Below are 24,824 nucleotides of genomic sequence, written 5' to 3'. Positions count from 1 at the left end.
GGAAACAAGACGTACAAGAGGTGATCTTATTGAGTTTTTCAAAATAACAACTGGTATTGATAAGATATTGTGGTATAAAGAGCTTTATAAAGCTTCTTCCCAAAGTCTAAGAGGTCATTCAATGAAATTTGAAAGAGAATTTGCAAAAACAACCATGAGACACAATTTTTTTACGAGCAGAATGATACCTCATTGGAATGCTTTACCTGAAAAAGTGGTAGCTGCAATGACAGTAAATTCTTTTAAAGCTAGACTAGATAAACATTTGTTAACGGATGTTAAAGTATAAATTTTAAACTTTATGCTCCGCATAAAGTTTAAAATTATGTATTTCTAAAATTAATATAAATTGAATACAACATTTTCTGCAAACATCAGGAACGTTAACGTGATCATTTCTGCCACTAATCCTATCGGCTAAGTCAGTTAAGCTTTTTCAATCTTCTACATTGGTTTTGATATTGAAAATATAAATAAAATATAAAAAATTAATGTATATATATATATATATATATATATATATATATATATATATATATATATATATATATATATATATATATAAACACCCAACTCACACTTGCTGAACATCCAAGTGGTACATCAATGATTATAGTCGGATCTGTTTTTAAATCCTTAGTACTTATAGATGAATTTGATTTACCAATATCTTTAAAGGATTTCTGAAAAAAAAATATATATATATATAATAAACATTTATTTTTCAAATTTAAAGAACATACATTTTATAATTTTTTATTTAATATCTAAAACTATTTTATTGAATTGCTTTAATAAATTTGACTTTAAAATTCTCACATTTATTAATTGATTTTCTGAATAAATTGATACTGAAAAATCTACATCTAAAAGATAAAAAAAAGATAAAAACGTTATTCTTATTACATTAAAGCTAAATATTTCAATTCTTTTACATTTTTTTAAATTTTGAAAGTATTGCTGTACAGCCCTCCGAATTAGGGTCGGCATTTGGCAATGCAAACCTAACTGCCGAACTTAGCGTTTGAGGTTGCCAAATACTTAGGTTTCTATATAAATACTAGAACATTTTAGGTTTCTACTTTTTATGATGGAACTTGTCAATAAATATTTTTGCTGACCTGATGATGACCTAAAACATATCAAGGTCTGCAATTTTTTTGCCAACTTTATTTTTTTTTATTTTCAAGAATTGGGTGTTTTATAATAATAAAAAATAACTTATTTCTTTACCTTGTTGCTATAAACATTAAATAAAATATATATATTGATTGAATACCAGTCTTACAGTCTTACCAGTTCCACAAGTTGATTCTGGTAAGCTACAGAAACACTTTTTATGGCTTAAAAAAAAATTAATAATTGTGTAGTAATAACTAATAATGGTAAATTAGTTTAAAGAAAAATAAAATAAAAATATAAAAGTTTGTATTACCGTTCAGAAATGTAAGTACTGAGAGCTACTTCAGCCTAAATCGAGAATACGCAAAAATATTATTATAAATAGTTATGATATTAATAAAAGTTATTTAAAAAAATCCCTTATTTATATAATTATACAAATTAGTAATATTTAATTATATAAATAAGTAATATTTAATTATATAAATAAGTAATATTTAAATATTTAAGTAATTATTTACTAGAATAAAAAATTGAAAAACAAAAGCTTTTAGATTACCTATATTCTTGACACATTACTAGCTTTAGCAAATATAAATGCAATAGATTCAGGCACTAGAATTTTAAATACATAGTCACTATCCTAAATAGATCATTACTTAAAAAAGAGAAATAATACTGGAAAGTTGAATATTTTCCAAATAGATGATTTTAAAATGAATTAATTAGAAATAAATATATGATTAATATTATAGGTTATGATTACCTTCAAACTATTAAAAGCTAAAACAAAAGCATTAATAAGATCATGCAATTGATCTTCTGTCATTAGGCTAAGGAGATCTCTGTTTCAAAGATTTTCTGAATAAATTAATGGAAATGCAAAAACATGTTAAATAATCAAGAAAAAAACAAAAAAGTAAATAAACAAATGGAATAATAGAGTGTAAATTCCTATATTTTTATGTAATACAAACTTTTATCTTCTCCACCAGCAATAAACCAGTTATGTCTGTAACTGTATAACTGAACATCAAATACAAAAATTCTATTTAAGGATTTAGCATTTAGTAAGTTGTTATCAACCTTGATTAAAAGTCGATTTTAAATACTTGAAGTCAAAACTGTTTGACTTCAAGTATTGAAAATTGAATACTCAAAAATAAAATATTGCAAAAGATTTTATTTACGTTAAAATATTACACGTCATTTTGTTTCCAAACTGATGTTTAAACAACTCCCAATAAATAAACAAAAGCTAAAATATATTTTTAAGAACACTGTATTTAATGAACTCTAGGGACCTTCAAATTTGTTTGAAACAAACTCCCTTCATAATTAAATAGTAACTGGTAAAGGTGGGATTTGAATCTGCAATCCTGCTGTGACAGGCAATCCGATCACAATAATAGCAGCCCGCTATACAACTGAGCTATCCGGACTCAATAGTATATTATATAAAAATGTATCTGTGAATTGTAGATTTAAGTAAGATACTTACTTGACCAGAATAAATAGATTATAGCAACTGAGAAGATGCTAATTCAATCATACTTTTCTTTGTAAACAGATTCAATCCTATAAACATTTAATTATATCCTTATTTTATTACAAACAGTTATAAAAAAAATATTACCACAAAATAAGGTAGACTGTATTGGGGATCTTTCTCTCACATCTAGACTTAAAATTTAAAAAGAATTTCATGCAAGTTATTAGATTGTATTGCAACCTTACACTTGTGAATCTATCGAGCATAAAAATTCTGATCCAAAAATAAAAAATCTATTATTGAGTCATTATTTAGTAAAATCTTTACTTTTTGGCTTTATTTTGACTGCCAATTTTATGAGTTCAAGCTTAATGCCTTGTTAAGACTATATTTATTGAACAACACTTTTATTTCTCATATATTTAAACATCAAAAATTGTATACAAATATGTGTATCAAAATTTATAACATATATATAATTTTTAACGTATATATATAATTTATAACATATAATTTACACAAATATGTGTATCAAAAATTATATACAAATATGAATAAATCGTATACCTGCTGTAACAAATGTATCCAAGTCTTCAATATCACTTGAACTACCTTGAAAGAATTATTAGACAAGTTTGAATTTTTGCTTTGTTTTAAACAGAAAACAGAAAAAGTGAAAAACAACAACTTTATACTTAAACATTGACTACAAATAGCGCATCCATCATCAACAGAAATTTTTTGACAGATTACACTTCTAAAATTGGCATTTTAGAAGTGTAATCTGTCTGAAAAAAATTTCTAGATTGTTTTATATATTAGTTTTTACTAATAGTTTTTACTAAGTATATACTAATATACTTTTGTATATTAGTATATATTATATTATATATATATATATATATATATATATATATATATATATATATATATATATATATATATATATATATACATATATATATATATATATATATATATATATACAGCTGCGGACAAAACTACTGAACGATTGCAAATAGTTTTTTTTAATGAAATTTTCAATGTCTCAAAATAAGTTTATAGTTTAATACTATATATGGTTGGATAGAGCGTTTTTTGCTCTATAAGACTGTGTAAAGTGTATTCTCTAATAATTTGTTTAAAATTAAACATATCTAAATGTTCAAAAAGCATCAAATATTTTGCACGACAAAACCATGTGAACAATTATACAAACGTAAAAGAATAATTTTATTAACATCAACAAATGATAGATTTAAAAAAAAAAAAAAACATTAATATTTAGTTGCATAGCCTTTAGAATCGATAACGGCCTTGCACCGTCTTGGCATAGATTCTACAAGAGTTTCTAGTAACTGTTTTGGTAATGCCTCCCATTCATACTGTACTGCTCGAAAAAGTTCATCCGGTTTTTGAAATTTGCGACCTCCCAAGCGTCGCTCAATTTCAATCCATAAATTTTCGATTGGATTTAAGTCGGGAGATTGGGCAGGCCACTTCAAAACCGTTATGCTATTATTTATGAGCCAATTTTTTACAGTCAAAGCTGTATGTTTAGGGTCATTATCATGTTGATAAACCCAATTGTGAGGCATTTTTTCTAAGGCGTGTGGCAACATTTGATTAGATAATATTTCCCTGTACTGTAGTTGGTCCATTATACCGTTTACACGGTACAACGGACCAATTCCAGCCCAGGAGAAACACCCCCAAACCATTATATTGCCACCCGTCTGCGCCCATAAAGACCTCCTTCGTTTAAACGCCTTTGAATCGTTCGTGTGCTTACGTTTTCCATGCCTGTTTGCAGACGAATTTCAGGGGCTGTCAAATGTGGATTCTCAAGAGATTTTCGCACAATTTTTCGATCAGTACTAAAAAATAAAATGTTAAACATTAAAATTAACATTAACATTAATATTATTAAGATTAAATAATAAAAAAAATAAAATTAAAGGAATATTACCGCTTATCCGTAATACGTGGACAACCACCTTTCTTAACGATCTTTTTGCTCTTTTCTCGGTGTATAATTTTATGTATTCCACCTTTTGACATCTTCACATGAGCTGCAATTTGCCCAATGGACCATTTTTCTTCTTTGCGCAAAGCAAAACCAAGCTTTCAATTTTTGAATCAGTTTGACGAACCATTATAGTTTAATTTTTTTAATTTTTTGATGTTAAACAGAATAATCTTGAGAAATTTAAATGATTGTAAGTTCTTAGAATACCAAAACCACATGAACGATTTTTAAAAGCACTGATTTCGATGGGAATATAATATAATTTGCATCAAAAATGACGCTTTTATAAATCGTTCACGTGGTTTTGTTGCTCAAAATTTTCGAAATTATTTTAACATTTATACATGTATGATTTTATACGTATTATTAAAGAATACACTTTACACAATCTTATAAAGCAAAAAACGCTCTATCCAATCATATATAGTATTAGAGAAAAAACTTTTTTTAAGGTGTTGAAACTTTTGTTTCAAAAAACTATCTGCAATCGATCACTTTGTTTTGTCCGCAACTGTATATATATATATATATATATATATATATATATATATATATATATATATATATATATATATAAATTAGTAGAAAATCACTTAACAAAAATTTATCTCATTTAACACTGTGTTTCATTAATAAAGACTCATCAGAAATTATGATTTTCTGATGAGTTTTATGAAATGATTATGAGTCTTCTCAGAAATGATGCATTTCTGATGAGTCTTTATTGATGAAACACAGTGTTAAATGAGATAAATTTTTGTTGTTATTTTCTACTAATTTATAATTGCTCTGTTCTTTTAAGAACATTGAGCACTCTACTTGTAGAATACATTTTAAAGTTGTTTAAATATATATGTATATATATATATATATATATATATATATATATATATATATATATATATATATATATATATATATATATATATATATATATATATGTATATATGTATATATATATATATATATATATGTATATATGTATATATATATATATATATATATATATATATATATATATATATATATTTTATGTATATATATATATATATATTTATGTATGTATGTATATATGTATATATATATATATATATTTATATATATATATATATATATTTATATATATATATATATATATATATATATATATATATATATATATATATATATATATATATATATGTATATATATACATATAAAATATTTTATGTATGTATATAATAAAAAATATTTTATGTATGTATATAATATTTTATTTAGTATTTAATGGTGATTTAACAAATTTATTGCTGGCTTACAATCAAATAAATATCTTAAAAAATAAAAAAACTTATAAGGCTTTAACGTGCGTTCCCGAAGTTGCAATAATGAACAACAAGTTGCAATAACGAACAAAGTTGTTACAAAAACGAACATAGGCCGCGTCAGGTTGCATTAGCGAACAAAAATGTTCGGTAATGCAAATTTTGGGTTGCTATGCCGAGTATCCATATGATCATCATCATCATCATCGTCATCAATATATGGTTTTCTGTTTGTTACTGCAACACAGTCATCTACACACTTTGGAAGCTATATTGCAATGGATTTTTTTATTATTACTACAAATTAGAAGGATAGAGTTTTGAAGAATTTTTGAGCAAATCCTTTTATATAAGAAAAGAATGCATAACCAAATACTTTAAAAAAGTGGATTTATGCCTGGGGATCATTAAAATCACAATGAAATGTTTATTTAATGATCCCAGGCATAAAACTATTTTTTTTTATGAATTTGGTGATGTATTTTTTCCATTTAAAATATACTTTTCAAAACTTCAACACTTTTCATTTCATTGTAGCCTTCTAAAGTTTCTTATTTCAAATAAACTTTATTAATATATTGAGTTTACAAATCTCATACTTTGATTTTTGAAAAAAAAATGTGTATCAAAAGTTTTTTAAGTTTTTTTTTTGCTGGATGTAATATTTATCATATCGAATGCCCAAAAAATAATAAAACCTTTTGAAATGAAAAAGTTTTTATTGTTTTAAAAGGTAAATATAAAAGGTGTTTTAAAATATGACATAATTTATGCAGCGTTTTTTATTGTAAAAAACATTTTTGCCACAACAGTGAAATAATTTTTTTTTTTAATAAAAAAACAGATTGTTGAATAGTACTTTTTCTACTCAAAAATTCCCAAACTTAATGCATTTTCTCTTCTTTAAAGAATAAAAATGTCTTACATTTAAACTTTTCAGGATATGTAATTTAAAGTATATATACATATATATATATATATATATATATATATATATATATATATATATATATATATATATATATATATATATATATATACAGAGTTGTTACGACATGATATGTCTGGCAGATCTGTCGACATATTTTCAGACATATTTTCTGCCGACATAAAATATGTCCCACATATTTTCTATTGACATATTTTGACATGTTTTTATGTCCGAATTATTTTCTGCTGACATAAAATATGTCAGACATTTTCTATCGACATATTTTGACATAATTTTATGTCTGAATTATTTTCTGCTGACATAAAATATGTAAGATATATTTTCTATGGACATATTTTGACATAATTTTATATCTGAATTATTTGCTGTTTGATATTCTTGAAGAAAAAATTAATCTAACAAATTTATTGCGCATTTCAACTTAATTTACAGAGTTAAGTAAAAATAGTTTAACAAATTTGTTGCTTTTTTGCAATCAATTATAATTGAAGGTCAACAAAAAAAATTTTTTTTTCTGGTGCCGAGCAAACAATTTGTTTTTTGGATTGCATTTCACATTTTGATTTCAAATATGCAACTCATTTTTACCATCACATCAAGTTGTAAAGATATTTGGGTTCAGATCTTTAATTTGGGGTAAAGTCCCTAATATTGTCAAAAAAAAAGTTGTTCAAAAGTATGTTAACCTGGGTCTCAAAAAAAGCATATTTTCATAGAGATTTTAGAAAACATAAAAATTTTTCCTTAAAATTTTTTGGCAAAAAAATTATTTGAAAAAATGCTAAAGACTCTTAAAAAAATGTTAGCAAAATGTTTTTCAGCAATAATAAAAAAATACTTATTTTTATTACAAACGAATAACATCTTTAAAATCTCTTTGAAAATACGCTTCTTTTGAGACTCAGGTTGACATACTTTTGAACAACTTTTTTTTCGACAATATTAGGGACTTTACCCCAAATTCTAAAGATTTGAACACAAATATCTTTACAACTTGACGTGATTGTAAAAAATGAGTTGCATATTTGAAATCAAAATAAGAAATCCTACATAAAAAACAAATTGTTTTCTTGGCACCAGAAAAAAATTTTTGTTTTTGTTACCTGTGTTATTCTTCATAAAACTTTTATTTTAAATCCTATAAGCAAATATCTTTTGTTTCATAAAGGTCTTTTTCTGCCCTTTTTAGCGATGTATCATTTGAGAGTATCGACTAGTATTGATGCATCATTTGATAGTATTTGATAGTATTGATTAGTATGGATTAGTATTGGCGATTTCCCTTATTAGAATGTAAAAACCATCTCAAGCTGAGTTTTTATTACTGAAAATGGTTTTTATTAATATGACTAAACTTAAAATTATTCTCTTGATTAAAATAATATTTAAAAAAAAACATTTTTAGTTATTTTTAACTAATAGTTGATTCATTCAATAAATTATTCTCCATTTTTGACTTTAAATCGCAAGGAAAACAAAAAATATAATTATTCCAGTATATATTTCACTCAAAACATTTTATGCAAGTTTATGGCAGTTAATTATGCTGTTATAATGCAATTGTCAATTATTTTATTGTTAAATAAATCATAACTGTTTTAACTAAAAGTATATTATTCGTAATTAGTTATAAATTATTACCGGTTAGTCTTCCTAATATGAATTTAATGAGCTTAGTATAACTTTTGTGAAATATTTCAAATTCTTCAGCTTAAATGAATTTAATTTGGCACGAATTTTTTGAAATTCTGTGAACCGTTTTTTTCATAGAATTTTTTGAATTCAATTTTTCATAATGAAATCTTTTTCAGGATCAACAAATAATTAAAAATAACTGAAAAAGTTTTTTTTTTTATTATTATTTTAATCAAAGAAATAATTTTAAGTTTAGTCATACTAATAAAAACCACTTTCAGTAATAAAAACTCAGCTTGAGATGGTTTTTACATTTTAATAAGGGAAAGCGCCAATACTAATCAATACTAATCAATACTATCAAATACTATCAAATGATGCCTCAATACTAGTCAATATTAGTCAATACTATCAAATGTCAATATTAGTCAATACTATCAATGTCAATATTAGTCATAATCAATAAATAAGTCATAATCAATAAATAAGTCAATAAATGCCAATATTAGTCAATACTATCAAATGATGCATCGCTAAAAAGGGCAGAAAAAGACCTTTATGAAACAACTGATGTTTGCTTATAAGGTTTAAATTAAAAGTTTTATGAAGCATAATTGATTGCAAAAAAGCAACAAATTTGTTAAACTATTTTTACTTAACTCTGTAAATTAAGTTGAAATGCGCAATAAATTTGTTAGATTGATTTTTTCTTCAAGAATATCAAACAGCAAATAATGCAGATATAAAATTATGTCAAAATATGTCCATAGAAAATATGTCTGACATATTTTATGTCAGCAGAAAATAATTCAGACATAAAATTATGTCAAAATATGTTGATAGAAAATATGTCTGACATATTTTATGTCGGCAGAAAATATGTCTCAGACATATTTGACAGATAACAACCCTGTATATATATATATATAACACCTTCACTTCCAACAAGGCTGCAAGCAACAACTATTAGAGCACTAGAAGAGAAAAGATGAAGTTTATAAAGCAACATAATAATTAACAGAGTATTATATAAATCAGGAAAAAACTGAAGGGAGCGAATTCCAAAGAACTGATGTTAGAGGAAAAAAAACTAGATGAATTAGTGTTTTTGGAGCATTTAGGAACAGTCACAGTAAAAGGATGAGACTTAATTGAAATAAGTATTATATTTGGGTGCTAGCTCTTTAGAGCTGCGCCCATTTTAGTATTTATAGAAAAGAGAAAGAGAAGCAGCATTACAACAATATGGCAATAGTTAAAGGTTGGCTGCAAGAGCAGCTCCAACTATGTTTACAATGTGTTTTTGAACCTTGTCTAAAAGTAAAAGGGTATCATTCAAAGATCCGCTCCAGATATAGCAACAATATTCCATGCAAGGACAGATATGCAATTTATAGAGGTAAGGAATAGAATCTGGTAAGATGCAATCTTAGCAGATGCTATTTTTGCAATGAATTTGATATATGGCTTCCAAAATGCATCGGAAGTAAGTGTTAATTCTAGAAGACAAAGGGTATACTCATTGAGTACATTACTGTTCGTAAATATAGGAAGATCTAGATTGTTGGGATAACGATTAGCTGAAATAAATTGTTAAAGTTCACTAACCACTAAGACCCCAATGCTGTAGCAGAAGTGAGATCTTTTTCAAGCTCAAATGCCATCTCCTAGCAATCAGAAAGTGTTGGCTTCTTATCAAGAAAAAAATAAATGTTGGTATCATCAGTGAACAATGCCATCTTAGAGGTGAGAATTTCAGGAAGATCGTAAATGTAAATTAAAAAAAGTATTGGGCCAAGGAAAGAACCTTGAGGAACCCCAGATGTTACAAAAAATGAAGAAAGGTGTTGTCCATCGAGGACATCTTTTATACTACAATTGGAAAGGAAGGTTTCAATAATCTCTCAAATGTTACATGATACACCGTGAGAAGAGAGCTTATGGAGAAGACTGGCATGTCAAACTTTATCAAAGGCTTTAGAAATGTTGAAAGCCATAGCCTTAGCCTCTCAACATCTATCTAATGCACAATAAAACCTTTAGTTATTACTGTTAACAAATCAGCAACAATAGTTAACAAATCAGAATGAGAATATTGAAATCCATATTGTTGATCAGAAATATATTTTGAAAAAAAAAAATCTTTTGGAGGTGCCCCAAGACCCTTGAACATTTAAATAGTCCCATATATTTTTGTAAAAAAAAGTTTTTCCTAATACTTGAAATAAGCAAAGTTATATAGAAATTTCAAAAAGAAAATTGTGTATAAAAACTTATCTACATTTTTTTTTTAAGCTTTTTATTTTAAGTTAAAAATAAAAAAAGTGCATGTTTACAAGTTTTTGAAGATATTTTTTTTCTTTAAATGGATCCCAAACCTCTGAGACACGTTGTGTTCATATTTTAGAGAATGATAAAAAAAAGATGTTTGAGCTAAATTTATTTGATTAAAACAAAAAAATAAATGAATACCAAAAAAAAAAAACTTTTTTATTTTATCGAAGCTTGCCCACGGCTGTTTCAAACCGAGCTTAACGGCTTCTTGTTATTTTTTGAAAATATTGACATAAGGGGTGTTACTAAAACTTCTATAACTTTTAAAATATTAAAGATAATTTTGTTTTGTAAAAAGAATAAAAACACCAATAAAATGTTTCATCTTACGACATTTAATGCATTAGTAAAAAAACTTCTTTAAGTTTAAAAAAAACGTGACAAATGATGAAGTTGGCTGAATTCAAGTAATTTGATGTTACTTTTTATCAAAAAAAAATCAGAAAAATTTATTTCTGATAGTTATTCTCAAATATACCCATTGTTTGACCATTATAAAAACAAAAAAACCTTACTTAACTGTTTCAGGATAGCTAAAACAGACTTTATTGAGGTCTGAAAGCAAACCGCACTTTTCGCAAAGTTATGAAAAATGTAGTTAAAAGGGGTATTAGCTGTTAAAAGAGTACATTTTTAAACCTAGGAGCTCTTGTTTTAGAAACTTATTTTCCTAAGCCAATAAATTGTTTGCATTGCAAAATAAAGCCAGATTTCGATTTTGGAATATTTAGTCAAAACATTTAAAGCTTAAGCATTTATTTTTTTCTGTGCATACAGTTCTAATAATATGGTGTTAAGTTGTTAATAAATAAACACTCACCAAGTCTAATAAAATAATTCATGACCAAATTTGAGTTTAAGTTTTTGAATTAACCTAGCTTTTGGTAGTAGAATTATTTTATAGCACTTGAATCTATAGTCTCTTCTCTCAGTAAATAAAGTGTTTGAATATACAAATAGCTAATTGAAATCTTTTGAAAATTTGTTTTTATTCCCATTAAAAACTGTTTTATAATCAGTTGGTTTACTGATAGGTTCTTTAAGTAGTAAACTATCTTTGTACATCCAATTGATATCAGATTCATACTCATACTAAACCAGAAAACAATTGCTCCACTCAAAATTTTGATAACGTTTACAAATTCTTAGTTTATTGAACTAAATTTTTACACCAACTTGATATGAGATTTATATTTCATTCTTTAACCAGCGAGGAGGTATGTAGAGCAGAGGTACTGCAAAGGTAGAACTAACTTCTGGTGATAAACATCGAATGGATATGTAATATATCTATAAAAAAATGTTACATAAATGAAGGACAATACATTTTTTAAATTAAATACACAAACATACAAGATCATACCCAACCAACATACCAGTTGCTCTGATAACAAGTTAATATATAAAAGCTAGATTTTTACATACATTTGATGCAAGACTAGTATTCCATTCTTTAACGTGAGCGAAGGTATTGCATAGGTATAACTTCTGAAGATAGGAACAGAATGGGCACCTACCTAATATATAAAATCAATATATTAAAAAATAATATTTTAAACTAACATTACACAAATATTAGAACAGAATAAAATTATCTTATGTATAAATTAAAGATCTCATATAATTTATCTTACTTGTAAATTGTTTTTTGTTGTTGTTGTTGTTTTTAATTTTTTAAATATTTTAACTAAATTTGATGACCACAAACAAGACAAAGACCTTGTCTATAAAATGAATTTTCGCCACGCTCAGAACACACAACACACTTTCTCACCTTAGAGGCTTGAAGCTTCCTATCAGCTTTGCTGTGCAATTCAAAGCGTTTTAAAACAAGATACAGCTTCTGCTCCTGATTTCTTACTGAATGCAACTGTCTTAATTCCTTATTTACGCTATTATGCAAAACTCTCCCTCCTCTTCACTTAGCAACCCAATAGTTTTATGGAATTTTACAAATAGTGGCACATTAAAAATAAGTTCATGCATTTTTTGTGTGATACTTTCATTTAGAAAGCAAGCATGAAACTCAATAGCAAATAAATTTATATATTGATGAAGCTCAGTAATTAGCCTAATACTCATAGTCTCTAATTGAGAACTTAATGAGTTACAATGTGTGTTGAGAGCCCTATTTTTAGAATTTAAATCTGTAATTTCAGCTTCCAACTTAAATACTTGCATTTTAAATTTTTCTATTTGCTCCATATTTGTTTTATTTTCAGAAGTTAATTGATCAATTTGATTCAGTAGCTCCTGACTGTTATTTAAAGTGAAAAAGTCATCTGCATCTGCTGATTTTTTTTTTTGGGTGGAGCTTGCGACAGTTGCATTTTTAAAAAAATCTTCGTTTTTCATAGCTTTAAAATTTTTTTTATATTTCTTTTTTTGGCGTGTTAACTTTAGGCACATTTTATCAAACTCGTCATTACTAGGCATATCAAAATCAATTGGCAAAAGAAAACTCATAAAACTAAATAAATCACCTCTTATTTTAAAGACTGTCATTAAAATGGAAATGACATTGTTACTGATCTTATCTGTCCTAATTAATCGCTTAACAAAAGGAAAGTTACACCTATCTTCCCAACCATTTTTTCATCCAATATGTTGTTTTAGAATTTCCCTCTCAGTTGAATACATTGTTATCAAAATAATATTGACTTATTAATAAACATAATAAAAACAAATAAAATAATATTAATTAACAAATATATGCACTAGATAAAAGTGGATTTAACAACTTATCTGATATTAGTTTGATAATCCAAAGAGAAAAATTCAGCGTAACTTTGTTTACTTTTATACTTTAAAAATTGACTTGCCGAAACAGTTGTTTGGAGAATATTCGTTAATAAATAGTTTGGGACGTGACGCATAAAGGTTATGTCATCGCAAAAAAACGTCAACGCAAATGTACACCTAAAACTAACAAGATTAGTTGTAAAACATGACATTTTTGAAAACATATTTCATAACATAGCTGAAGGCACGTAAAATAATTTTTTTATTTTCATTTGCATAAAAGGTTGAAATTTCATTAACTTACGTCATCCATCAAAAAAGTTACGTTTTGCATTTAAAAACGATCAATTAAAAAATATAAATGCTTTAAAAACAGTCTTTTTGTAAAAAATTCTCTAGGATGACGCAGGAATCTGATAAAATGGACATTTAGGGTTAAGTGTTCCAAATTTCAAATATCAAGCACAAAGCTATGTTATGAAATCTTAGTTGGCCCAACTCATGTTTTCTGGAAAATATGCGAAAATTAGAAAAGTAGTTTTAAATTATTAAAAATATTTTGGCAATATTTATTTTTATACCAATTAATGTAAATATTTATTTAACAAGGAAAGATAGATCTTTTATATTTTTTTAATTGCAAGATAAAAGCATTTATATAAAAAAGTTACTATTAATTTAAAGTTTGTGAATTTTTATACTTTTTATGCCGAAATACTTTTTTTTTTGATAAACTCATGACGTCACGCTCGTTTTTATATTGAGTGAAACAGCCGTGTGCCTTTTCTGTTTTATTGTAGACCTTAATGTCAGTATAATATACGCCAAAATCTACAGACTACAAACAGATAATTTATTCAAGCTCGTTTTATTCCTAAGAGTTTCAGTACATTATGTCATTGATTTTTTTGTTTGCGTAAAAGATCGATTATTTAAATAAATAAAAAAGTCAATGCAATAATGTACTAAATCTTTTAGGAATAAAATGCGCTTGAATAAAGTATCAAGTCTGCAGATTGCGACCTATATTATGCTGACTTTTAGACCTACAATAAAATGGAGAAGGCAAGCTTCAACCAAAGTAAAAAAATTTAGTTTTTCTTGGTATTCATTTATTCTTTTATTTTAATCAAAAAAATTAAGCCCAAACATTTTTTTTTATCATTCTCTTTAATATGAACACAACATGTCTCGGAGGTTTGGGATCCCTTTAATATGTTTTTTATAAAACTTTTGAAACTTTTACATAGTTTCATTTTTTTTGAGTACCAGGTTAGTAAGTGACCGGGACCCCGGCCCCAACTAAAAACAGAGGTTTTTGCAAACCCGGCCCCGGCCCCAGCTAAACAAACTTTACAGGAGTTACTAGCTGGGGCTGGATTTTTGTTGTTGTTGCTGTTTTTTTTTGCTGTTTGCTGTTGTTGCTGTTTTTTTTTATTTTGTTTAAGTTAAAATTTGTTATGAAAGTTTAAGAAAATATAAGAAAAAGTCACAAAAATAATATATACAAATATAATATAATTCATAAATATTTACAATGACAAATAAGAAAGAACAAAGTAGATCAGATGGATATATGGTGTCTTTAAAAGATAGGAAAAGAAGCAATGATCTTAGAGAGAGTATGAGAGTAGTAATTATATTTATAGTGTGTATCCAAGAAGATGATAATGATGCCAATGATTAAGATGATGATGATGATCATTGTCATCATCATCATCATAATCATCTTAATCATCATCATCAACTGTATGCTTGATGATGATGATGATGATGATGATAATGATGATGATGATGATATTATGATGATGATGATGATACTATGATAATGATGATGATGATATTATGATGATGATGATGATATTATAATGATGATTTTATGATGATGATGATATTATGATGATGATATTATGATGATGATGATGATATTATGATGATGATGATGATGATAATGATGATGATGAGGACGATAATGATATTATGATGATGATGATGATGATGATGATGATGATGATGATGATAATGATGATGATGAGGATGATAATGATATTATGATGATGATGATGATGATGATGATGATGATGAGGATGATGAGTATGATGATGTAGAGATGATGATGTAGAGATGATGATGTAGAGATGATGATGATGATGATGATGAGGATGATGATGATGATGATGATGTAGAGATGATAATGTAGAGATGATGATGATGATGATGATGGTGATGATGATGACGATGAGATGATATATATATATACCTTTATATAAAATATATCATGAATTTTAAGTAACAATAATATATTTGTAAGGAATATCAATAGTAATGCAGCCCCGGTCACAAACCCGGCCCCGGCTATGTTTTATCAAACCCGGCCCCGGCCCCGGTCAAATATCAACCCCAGTCGCTTACTATACCAGATTCACCTAATTTTGAAGAACTTTTTTTACATATATGAACATTTAAATGTTCAAGGGTCCAGGGGTACCTATAAAAATATTTTTTATTGACAAAATATTTTAAACCTAGTGTTATTTTATTATAAAAAACACATTTAGAACTCAGTTAAGGAAATTTTTGATATATACTTCAAATTCATTAGGTAACCCAATAAGTGTTTTAATTCTCATTGGGTTCGAATATACTGACTTAATTTTGATTAAACTAATTTTTGTAAACATGCTAAAATTATTTAATTAATATTGCTTTTATTTTATTACAAACATCTTTTTTAGCAAGTGAACATACAGGGAGTAAAGTATGATTTAAGGTCTCAGTCATTACTTACACATCATAAATAAAATTGAAATAAGTAAATTTTTTTAAACATTTATAAAACTAATAGTAAACTTAAGAAGTAAGTTTATATATTTTATATAGTTATATATTTGCAAATTAAAAAAGTAAAATAAAATTTAGATGATTACCCATTTTCAAAGATAGTTTAAAAAGTATTTACAAACAAGATTACATTTTACAACAGATATCTGTTGTAAAATGTTGTAAAATTTTATTTTACTTTTTTAATTTGCAAATATATAAATATATAAAATATATAAACTTACTTCTTTCAAATAAAAAAAAGGAAAGAAGTAAGTTTATACTTAAACATTGCTGGCAAATAATTACTTTTCAAACTAAAGTCTCCCGATTGAGTTCTCCAACACTTTATTTTTATAAACAATTTATAAAAAGTTAAAAAAATCCCTAAAGAGTATCATGCTAATTAAAATTTAACCTGCACCACTCTGGGATTATGCGCGCTCGGCATCAAGTCTTCGAGAGCGATATTCAGAGTTGGAAATTGGTTGCCATGGAGCCATCCATAAATTGCATGGGGAGGGGGTCACTCAAAAACTACTAGTTTGTAAAAGGATGGGCGAATTTTTGTTTGAATTTTTTTCATGTGAAGGCCAGGAAATCAGACAAAAAAGCTTTGGTTTTTTAGTTAATGCATTTGTCCATCTACAAGAAAAAACATGTTACTGCAGCTTTGATATTAAATAAAAACAATGAAATATCATCATTTACTAAAAGATGACTACATAGCTTTGTTTTCTTTTTGAAGTTGAATTAACATGCTTGATTGTGGACAATTTAAACAACAGAAACGTTTTTAATTTGATTAAAAAAAATAGTTAAAAAAAAAGGTTAAGAATAATTTTTTTATTTACAAAAGATGAGTGAAAAATTAAAAACAGTAAAGCAAAAGAATCTTACATTTTAACAAAATCTTGTTGGTTAAAACTTTTGATTTTTCAAAATTCAATCAAGTTTTAATTTTTTAATTTAAATTTTCAATTATCATTTACAACGAAACATTTTGAAAATAGTAAATATTTCATTCTATCTATTATCAGTAATGACTTCTTTCATTGTTTGTCCAAAATAGAAAACTGCTTTCTTATTTAAACTGAATGTGCCATTTAAATATTATCAAGTGAATAATATTTTGTAAACTTGATTATATACTTAATAAATATATAATAGAATTATACTAATATAGTATATATTATTGTAAGTATATTTATACTTTAACAAATATAATATATAAATAACTTATATACTGAAGAGTATTGTGAGAAATGCGTTTGTGAAACTAGTGGCGTAACATTTTTTCTTTTGTTGTTTGTGAGCACGCTGTAATTCAAAGTTATATAATAAATATATTTGCTATACGTATTGTTTATTGAAACTATTTTTTTATTTTATTTTAAGTTGCGTTTAGCTTTAACTTTTCTAATAAATAAATTTTAATATTAGCTTAACTGATTTGAAGATACCAGTTAAAATATTTAGTGTTATATTAACTTGTATTTGACAAAATGTTTCATACTCCAGCATTTTGATGCTTTTGATGATTTTTAATAAAATAGTCATTAATTAATAGAATGTGTTCGAACTTGTATGAAATTGAAGCTTTAAGTAAAGATTTAGTTTGATAAAATTTTTATGCTAGATATTTATTCATAAGATATTTATAAATATTACACTAGATATTTATAAATACTATGATATTTATTAATAAGACATTTAATTTTTTAACATTTAAGTTTGGAATTTTCATTGAAGTGTTGCAAGTTTTGATATTTATTAAATTTTTATACAATTCAAAGTAAGAGTTCTAGTTAAGAGAAGTTTTTGTCAAATGGTTCCTAAAAAAATAAACAAGTTAGCGAATAGTTTGACCAGGGTACGATTAAGCGGATAATATAATAAAGTTCAATTGGAATTTAAAAAAAAAAACATGCTGGATTTATCTTTCAAATAGAAGAAATAAATCTTTTTAATTTGAACTTATACCGCATAAATTAAAATTTAAGTAAGTCACACAAAAATTATGCGTGGCGAATATAACTTCTCTATTTAACAATATGCAAACTCTAGTGTTTAAACATATTTTGAATTCAGCACAAAAATTTTACTTAAAATATTTTCTGTAAAATCAACTTATAATTTTCTCCCTCGCAAGTTCTTCAGGCAAGCGCAATTTTTTACGCTCGCAACCAAACTAGTGATTTTTTTGTATTGAAATGGTCAATACAATTTTTGTTTAAATTTAATAAAAATTACCAATAACTTTTTATTCTAATACCTAAAAACCTCACTCTATTTTATAAATTTTTCACAAATAAATATTTTGCTAACAAAGAAAATACTAAAGCTGCTAAAAGTAAGTAATCTCCAGCATTATTTAAAAAAAAATTGTTTCATTTGAATACATTAAAAAAATGTAAAATAACTAAAGATTTTACATTATTTCAACTTATATTTCAAATTTTTCTATAAAAGATGTATAAATTCGAAAATAAAATCATTATAACAAAACAAATAAACCACAATAAATAAAATAATCATTTTATATAAAAATAAATGGTGTAAAAGAAAACTAGACTTTTTTTGTATTTGTGCTTTAAATAAGGTTTTCTCTGTCAATGGGATTTTTTTTAAATATGTTCTTTATGCCCTTCTATCTTTTTTTGTGTTGAATTTTTTTTGGAGAGGTAGGTCTTTCAAACTGTATGTTGTATGGTTTTTTCGGAGAGGTAGGTCTTTCAAACTGTATGTTGTATGGTTTTTTCAGAGAGGTAGGTCTTTCAGACTGTATGTTGTACGGTTTTTTATACACTTGTAGTTATAAAGCCAACTCCTACTACCACTCACATTCAAGAGTTAAAGCAAGAATCCTCTGTCCCTTCTTCTTCAGAAGCTGTAAAAGTAAATGATGCTCCTCCTGCACCTGTTACCATAATGGATGCTTTATTGCAGCGTCTTGAAAAATACCAGTCTTCTTTAAAAAGTGCTGAAGAGGAAAACAATACTGGTAAAGCACGAAGAATGGGGAGAATTGTCAAGGTAATTTTTGTTTTTAATATTTACTTAGATTTACAGTGGTGGCTCAAAAAATTAGAGCCACCATAAAATTTCCACATTTTTAAGGTTTAGGTGCCAAAATCACCGATTTTGGCATACATTGATTTTCTAAATCAATTGGTTCATGAACATTTCGGTATTTTAGAAAAAAAACAGTGATAACTTTTATATGTTTTATTACAAAAAAAAAAAAATACACTTTAGCATCTACATCGACATCAATATTTTGTATGACCACCTTTAGCTGCGATGACTGCTGCAACTCTCCTTGGCATGCTCTATCAAATTTAAGCACTGTTTTTGAATGTTTTCATTATGGTGCCATACTTCAATTAAACTTTCAAATAATTTTTGTTTATTGGTTACCAAAATTTTTTATATTTCTCGCTTTAAAAGTTCCCATAAATTTTCTATTGGATTTAGGTCTGGTAAATTTCCTGGCCAGGGTAAAACAGTAATTTTTTGTTGTCTAAATACTTAGATATGCTTTTTGCTTTATGGCATGGAGCCGAATCATGTTGGAAAATAAATTTTCCATCTTGAAACCACTCCTTTGCCTGAGGTATCAGGCGTTCCTCGAGAACTTTAATGTACTGATCCTGGCGCATCATATTTTGTACAATATACAGCCTTCCTGTTCCCTGGTCACTTATAACAGACCACACCATTATTTTGAGTGGGTGTTTTACTCTTTGCATCAAACAGTCCTCATTAAACTTCTCGCCTTCTATTCTTCTCACAAAATTGGTTTTATCCATCATGATCTCTATAGTGGATTCGTCTGAGAAGCAAGCCTTAAAAGTCAAAGTTATAAAAATTAAAAAATAAAATTTTTTTAATAAGTAGCCAGAATTCAGTCTATAAGAATGATTTTTTTCAAGTATACCTTTTTCCAATCATCAACAGTAAAGTGTAAATGATTTTTTGCCCATTGTAGACGCTTTTCTTTCATAGCTTCAGTGAGCTTGGGTCTGATTGCAGGTCTACAAGCTTTGAAGCCCTGTTCTGCCAATCTTCTACGAAGAGTCCCCAAAGAAATTGATATTTCTTGTTCATTAAGGATTTCTTTAAGAACCTTTTTTTGATTTTCTTCTATTTTCCACGACTATATCTCTTATTTTTCTCTCTGTACATGGGGTTGTCACTCGATGTCTGCCACAATTTTCCCTCTTTTCTGACAACAATGGTTCATTTTTCCCCATTTTTTTCTTAATTCTATCGACTGTTGCCCTAGAAACCTTTACATTCTTTGCTATTTGTCTATTGGAGCTATTTCCAGCCAATATAAGACCCTGAATCAGTCCAATTAGAGATGGTGAAATATCCTCTTGTTTTCCCATTGCTTTAGAGATTTTTTTTTTTTTTTTTTAAATAATTCACCTCCCCAAAACCGAGAAGGCCACTACAGATGAGGAGGCTACTTGTGGTTATCACCCTCTCTCAACTCTATAACTCCGAAACACGAACCTTGACGAACAAGGCCGCTGCGCGAAGAAATAAGTCGAGCGCGGTACTACCAGGGACGTGGTGGGAATCGAACTCCGAACCTCTCGCTTACGAAGCGAGCGCTCTACCACTACACCACTACCGCATAACAATAAAAGGATAACAAAAAAAGGTTAGGTTATGTTGAAAAATAAAATAAATATAGACAAAAAAATATTAGATTTTTTAAACATTCAAATAGAAGAAGCACTTACCTTTGCTCAGAAAAAAAATAAAAATAATTTTCAGTGAAAAATATGAAAATAAAAGTAATTTGTTCTTTGTTCAAAAAACGACCGTTAATAACTCAAATGCTACTAACTTCATTACAATGCAATAAAATGTGTTGCCACTATGATAAAATAATGCCAAGATGTGGCGTAATGCATATTTGTGACATTTACTAATTGAAATCAAATAACTACAAACAATTTGGTATTTCAAATACGTATTTTATGAAGAATTTAAGGCGGCTCTAATTTTTTGAGCCACCACTGTATATGAAAATTTTATAAAATGTTTTATTATGCTTGACAATTAAATAATAATTTTTATTCATTAATAGAAAAAAGTTATCTTACTTTTATCTTTATCTAGTTTCACAATCTAGGAGCAATTTTTTTGAAGTTAAAATTAGAAATTTATTTCAATCGGTTCTAATTACAATCAGTTCTATTTACAATCAGTTTTATTTAAAATCAGTTCTATTTACAATCGGTTCTATTTACAATCAGTCCTATTTACAATCAGTTCTGGGAGGATCTAAAATCAAAAGATTCTGATATTCTTTTTAGTAATCTTACCTACGCAATTTTTTTTTTTTAATGTTTTAATTATGATTGACTCTCAACAAGGCTGCAAGCAACCATTATTAAGTTGGGAGTTACTGGAAAGCAAAGAATAGTGTTAAAGAGCAAAAAAACGGTTGACAGAAGACTTGAAAAGTTGTAGGTTGTATGAGTCAGGAAAACATGAACAGGAAGAGAGTTCCTGATCTAATGATCATTTAATAAAAAACAAACTTATTTAAATTATCAAAAAGTATTATATAATAGTGAGTAAATTATAATAAATAGCATTCTATATATTTTTTGTACGCAAGTATAATATCACGTTATTTGTACGTGAGTATAAATAATAAACCCAAAGTAAAAATAATATAATGCGATATAAGTTTAAATAATATAATTACGCTCTTAAAAGTTATCAAAGATGATATATAATGCGAGCACTGAGTTTTGGATTTTTTATAATCAGTAAAATTTCTTTCTTTATTATCTTTATTACAATTTTGAAACACTTTCAAAAATCTAAAAAGCCGTGGTTAAGCTGTAAATAAATGCGTGGTATATATATATATATATATATATATATATATATATATATATATATATATATATATATATATATATATATATATATATATATATATATATATATATATATATATAATTGGAGACACCCTATTTGTTTAAAGTTAATGTTTATAAAATAATCATAATTGTATTTCAACATAATCATAAAAGGAGCAATTTTTTTTAATACTTTGTTAATTATATCATGCTTTTAATTTAAAACAATCATTAAATTTCTTTAAAAAGCGTTTAGGGTAGTATAAAAACATTTAACTAGAAAGTTTACAAAACAACAAACAACAGCAAAAACCGTTGTAATGTTTTTGACTATATTAACTTGATAAATTTCACAAAAACACATTTGTCATTGCTTATAAAATTAAGAATACAAATTGTTTTGAAAAAATTACAAACATCATTAAAAAAAAAATACTTTTGAAATAAATAAGTTTTATTTAATATTCTATGATTTATTTATAAATATATTTTATTTATGATTTATTTATATATGGGCAATTCCATTTTTAACTTACATTACACGCACAACAACTTTATTAAATATTTGCCTATTTAAACTGTAAATTAAACTTTTAGCTATTTTGTATGAAAGCTGTTAGTCTAAAGAATAAAATGAGTTTAAACATTTTGAGTTGGCCAAAAAGGGGGAACTTATTACTGAAAATGTCACTTAACTTACGTTACACAGAAAACAAGGTAAAAAATTGCTTCAGTTTTTAGGTCAGATTTCTGCGTATCAGTAAAGCGGTTTGTATTAGAAACTTTCACAAGATGTTGAGAACTCTATACTAATTTAAGAAATATATGAAAATTTATCAGAGGTGACCGGCTAAGAAAAATAAATATGTTTTTTTGATACTATGTATTTAACTCACGTTACATCACTTATGTTACAGAGCAATTAATTTTGTGGATTTTTTAAATATCTATTATCAAGAGCTAGAGATACGTAACAAAAAAATTGCAAAAATTTTGAACTCATTCATTAAAAATAATTAACAAAGGAAATTTTAAAAACTGGTGACACTCTTCCTGAGTGATTTTATATAACATTTATTAAAGTTTTTAACTCGAAAGCAAGACCAAGAGCAACTTTAAAAAATTACTTTAGTATTACACCTTTATTCGTACTAAGTCATTTAAATAAGAAAATCTTTGGTTTGTCGAAGTTTTTACTTACACTTCTTTCGTTTATACGTATTGCCTTATTTTCATTAGGTTGAATTTTTAGAATGTAAAGTATTTACATTTAAAATCTCTTAAAATATTTTTGATGTAAAAACTATCACAGTTTAGGAGGGAGAGGGGGTAAAAATGTGATCGTATATGTTCAGGTATATATGATCGTTTGTGACAGGAGGGAAGGGGTTGAGAATTGACAAATATAGGGTGTACTTTATAGATGACCCCCCTTAATTGCATTTTCTAGCGATTTTATTTTACTAAAACAAAAACAAAAAAAGGTTTTACCTGATTTTTTTATATTAGGAGAACAAATTATTATTTTCTTTTTTTTTTTTAATGTCTAAATAAAAATATTGATATAATTCTTATTTTTATTTATTTATGTTTATTTATATGTCAAATAAAATAAGAATACATAAACAAATAAAAAAAAAGCAATACAAATAATTTTACTTTACTTTAAAAAAAGATTTTTATTCTAAATTCTAAATATAAGAAGTTTCACTTTGAACCTTGTCAACCCAACACGATGAAATAAGAATAACTTAATGACGTAATTCATTTTGTAAACAAAAACTTTAGTAAATGGATGTAGTTTTAACTTTGTTACACATGTTTGAAATAAAAACGTGCTTTAAGTAAGCATCTTTATTCAAAACTTTAAATGTAAAAACATAATATTTAATATTCTTTTGCATATATATCATTAGAGAACTTAATTTTTTTAGTTAAATTAAAAAAAACAACTTTATCATGTTTTTGTTAACTTACGTTACATGAAAATTGCAAAAGTTCCTTTGTTATTTTCTTGAAATACATATATATATATTTTATTAAGTAAAAAATCTGACCAACAACAATTTGAACATGTTAGCTCCATTTTCACGCTAAATTAATTCTGATTATGTAAATAAATTCATGGTAAAATAACATTTTACAATGATACTTTTTTTATCATGCGACAATGAGAAAAACCGTAACTTTCAGAAGCATAAAAATGACTTAAATTAATTAATTTTAGTACTAAAGGTATGTTTTGAATAAACTTTTATGTGTCTACACCAATATTCATTTGCTAAAAGTTGAAAAAAAAGAGAATAAAATTTGGCTACTTTTTCATTTTCCGCTGTGTAATTGCATATAATTTATTTAATAGCGTTTTAAAACTTTATTTAAAAATGCTTAGCATAGTTTAAAAACACTTCATTAGAAAGTTTACAGAGTATGACAAAAAAAACAATTTTGTTATGTTTTTGATTATTAAGTTTATGAATTCATCAAAAAGTTTATTGAAAA

General features: G+C 26.1%; 1 protein-coding gene across 2 annotated transcripts in view; it reads left to right on the top strand.

The window, feature by feature from the left end:
- The window catches only part of LOC100199842 (coiled-coil and C2 domain-containing protein 1-like), a 92,684-nt gene that overhangs the window by 25,922 nt on the left and 41,938 nt on the right, over positions 1-24,824 (top strand). For both annotated transcript variants that reach the window (XM_065812784.1, XM_065812785.1), the window contains exon 8: positions 19,247-19,467. In XM_065812784.1, the coding sequence (XP_065668856.1) occupies positions 19,247-19,467 (221 nt within the window). The remainder of the gene's footprint in view (positions 1-19,246; positions 19,468-24,824) is intronic.

Source organism: Hydra vulgaris, chromosome 12 (assembly GCF_038396675.1).
Source record: "Hydra vulgaris chromosome 12, alternate assembly HydraT2T_AEP".
Classification (NCBI taxonomy): Eukaryota; Metazoa; Cnidaria; class Hydrozoa; order Anthoathecata; family Hydridae; genus Hydra; species Hydra vulgaris.
The sequence above is the reverse complement of the archived record's forward strand: the minus strand, read 5'-3'. Positions and strand labels throughout refer to the sequence as shown.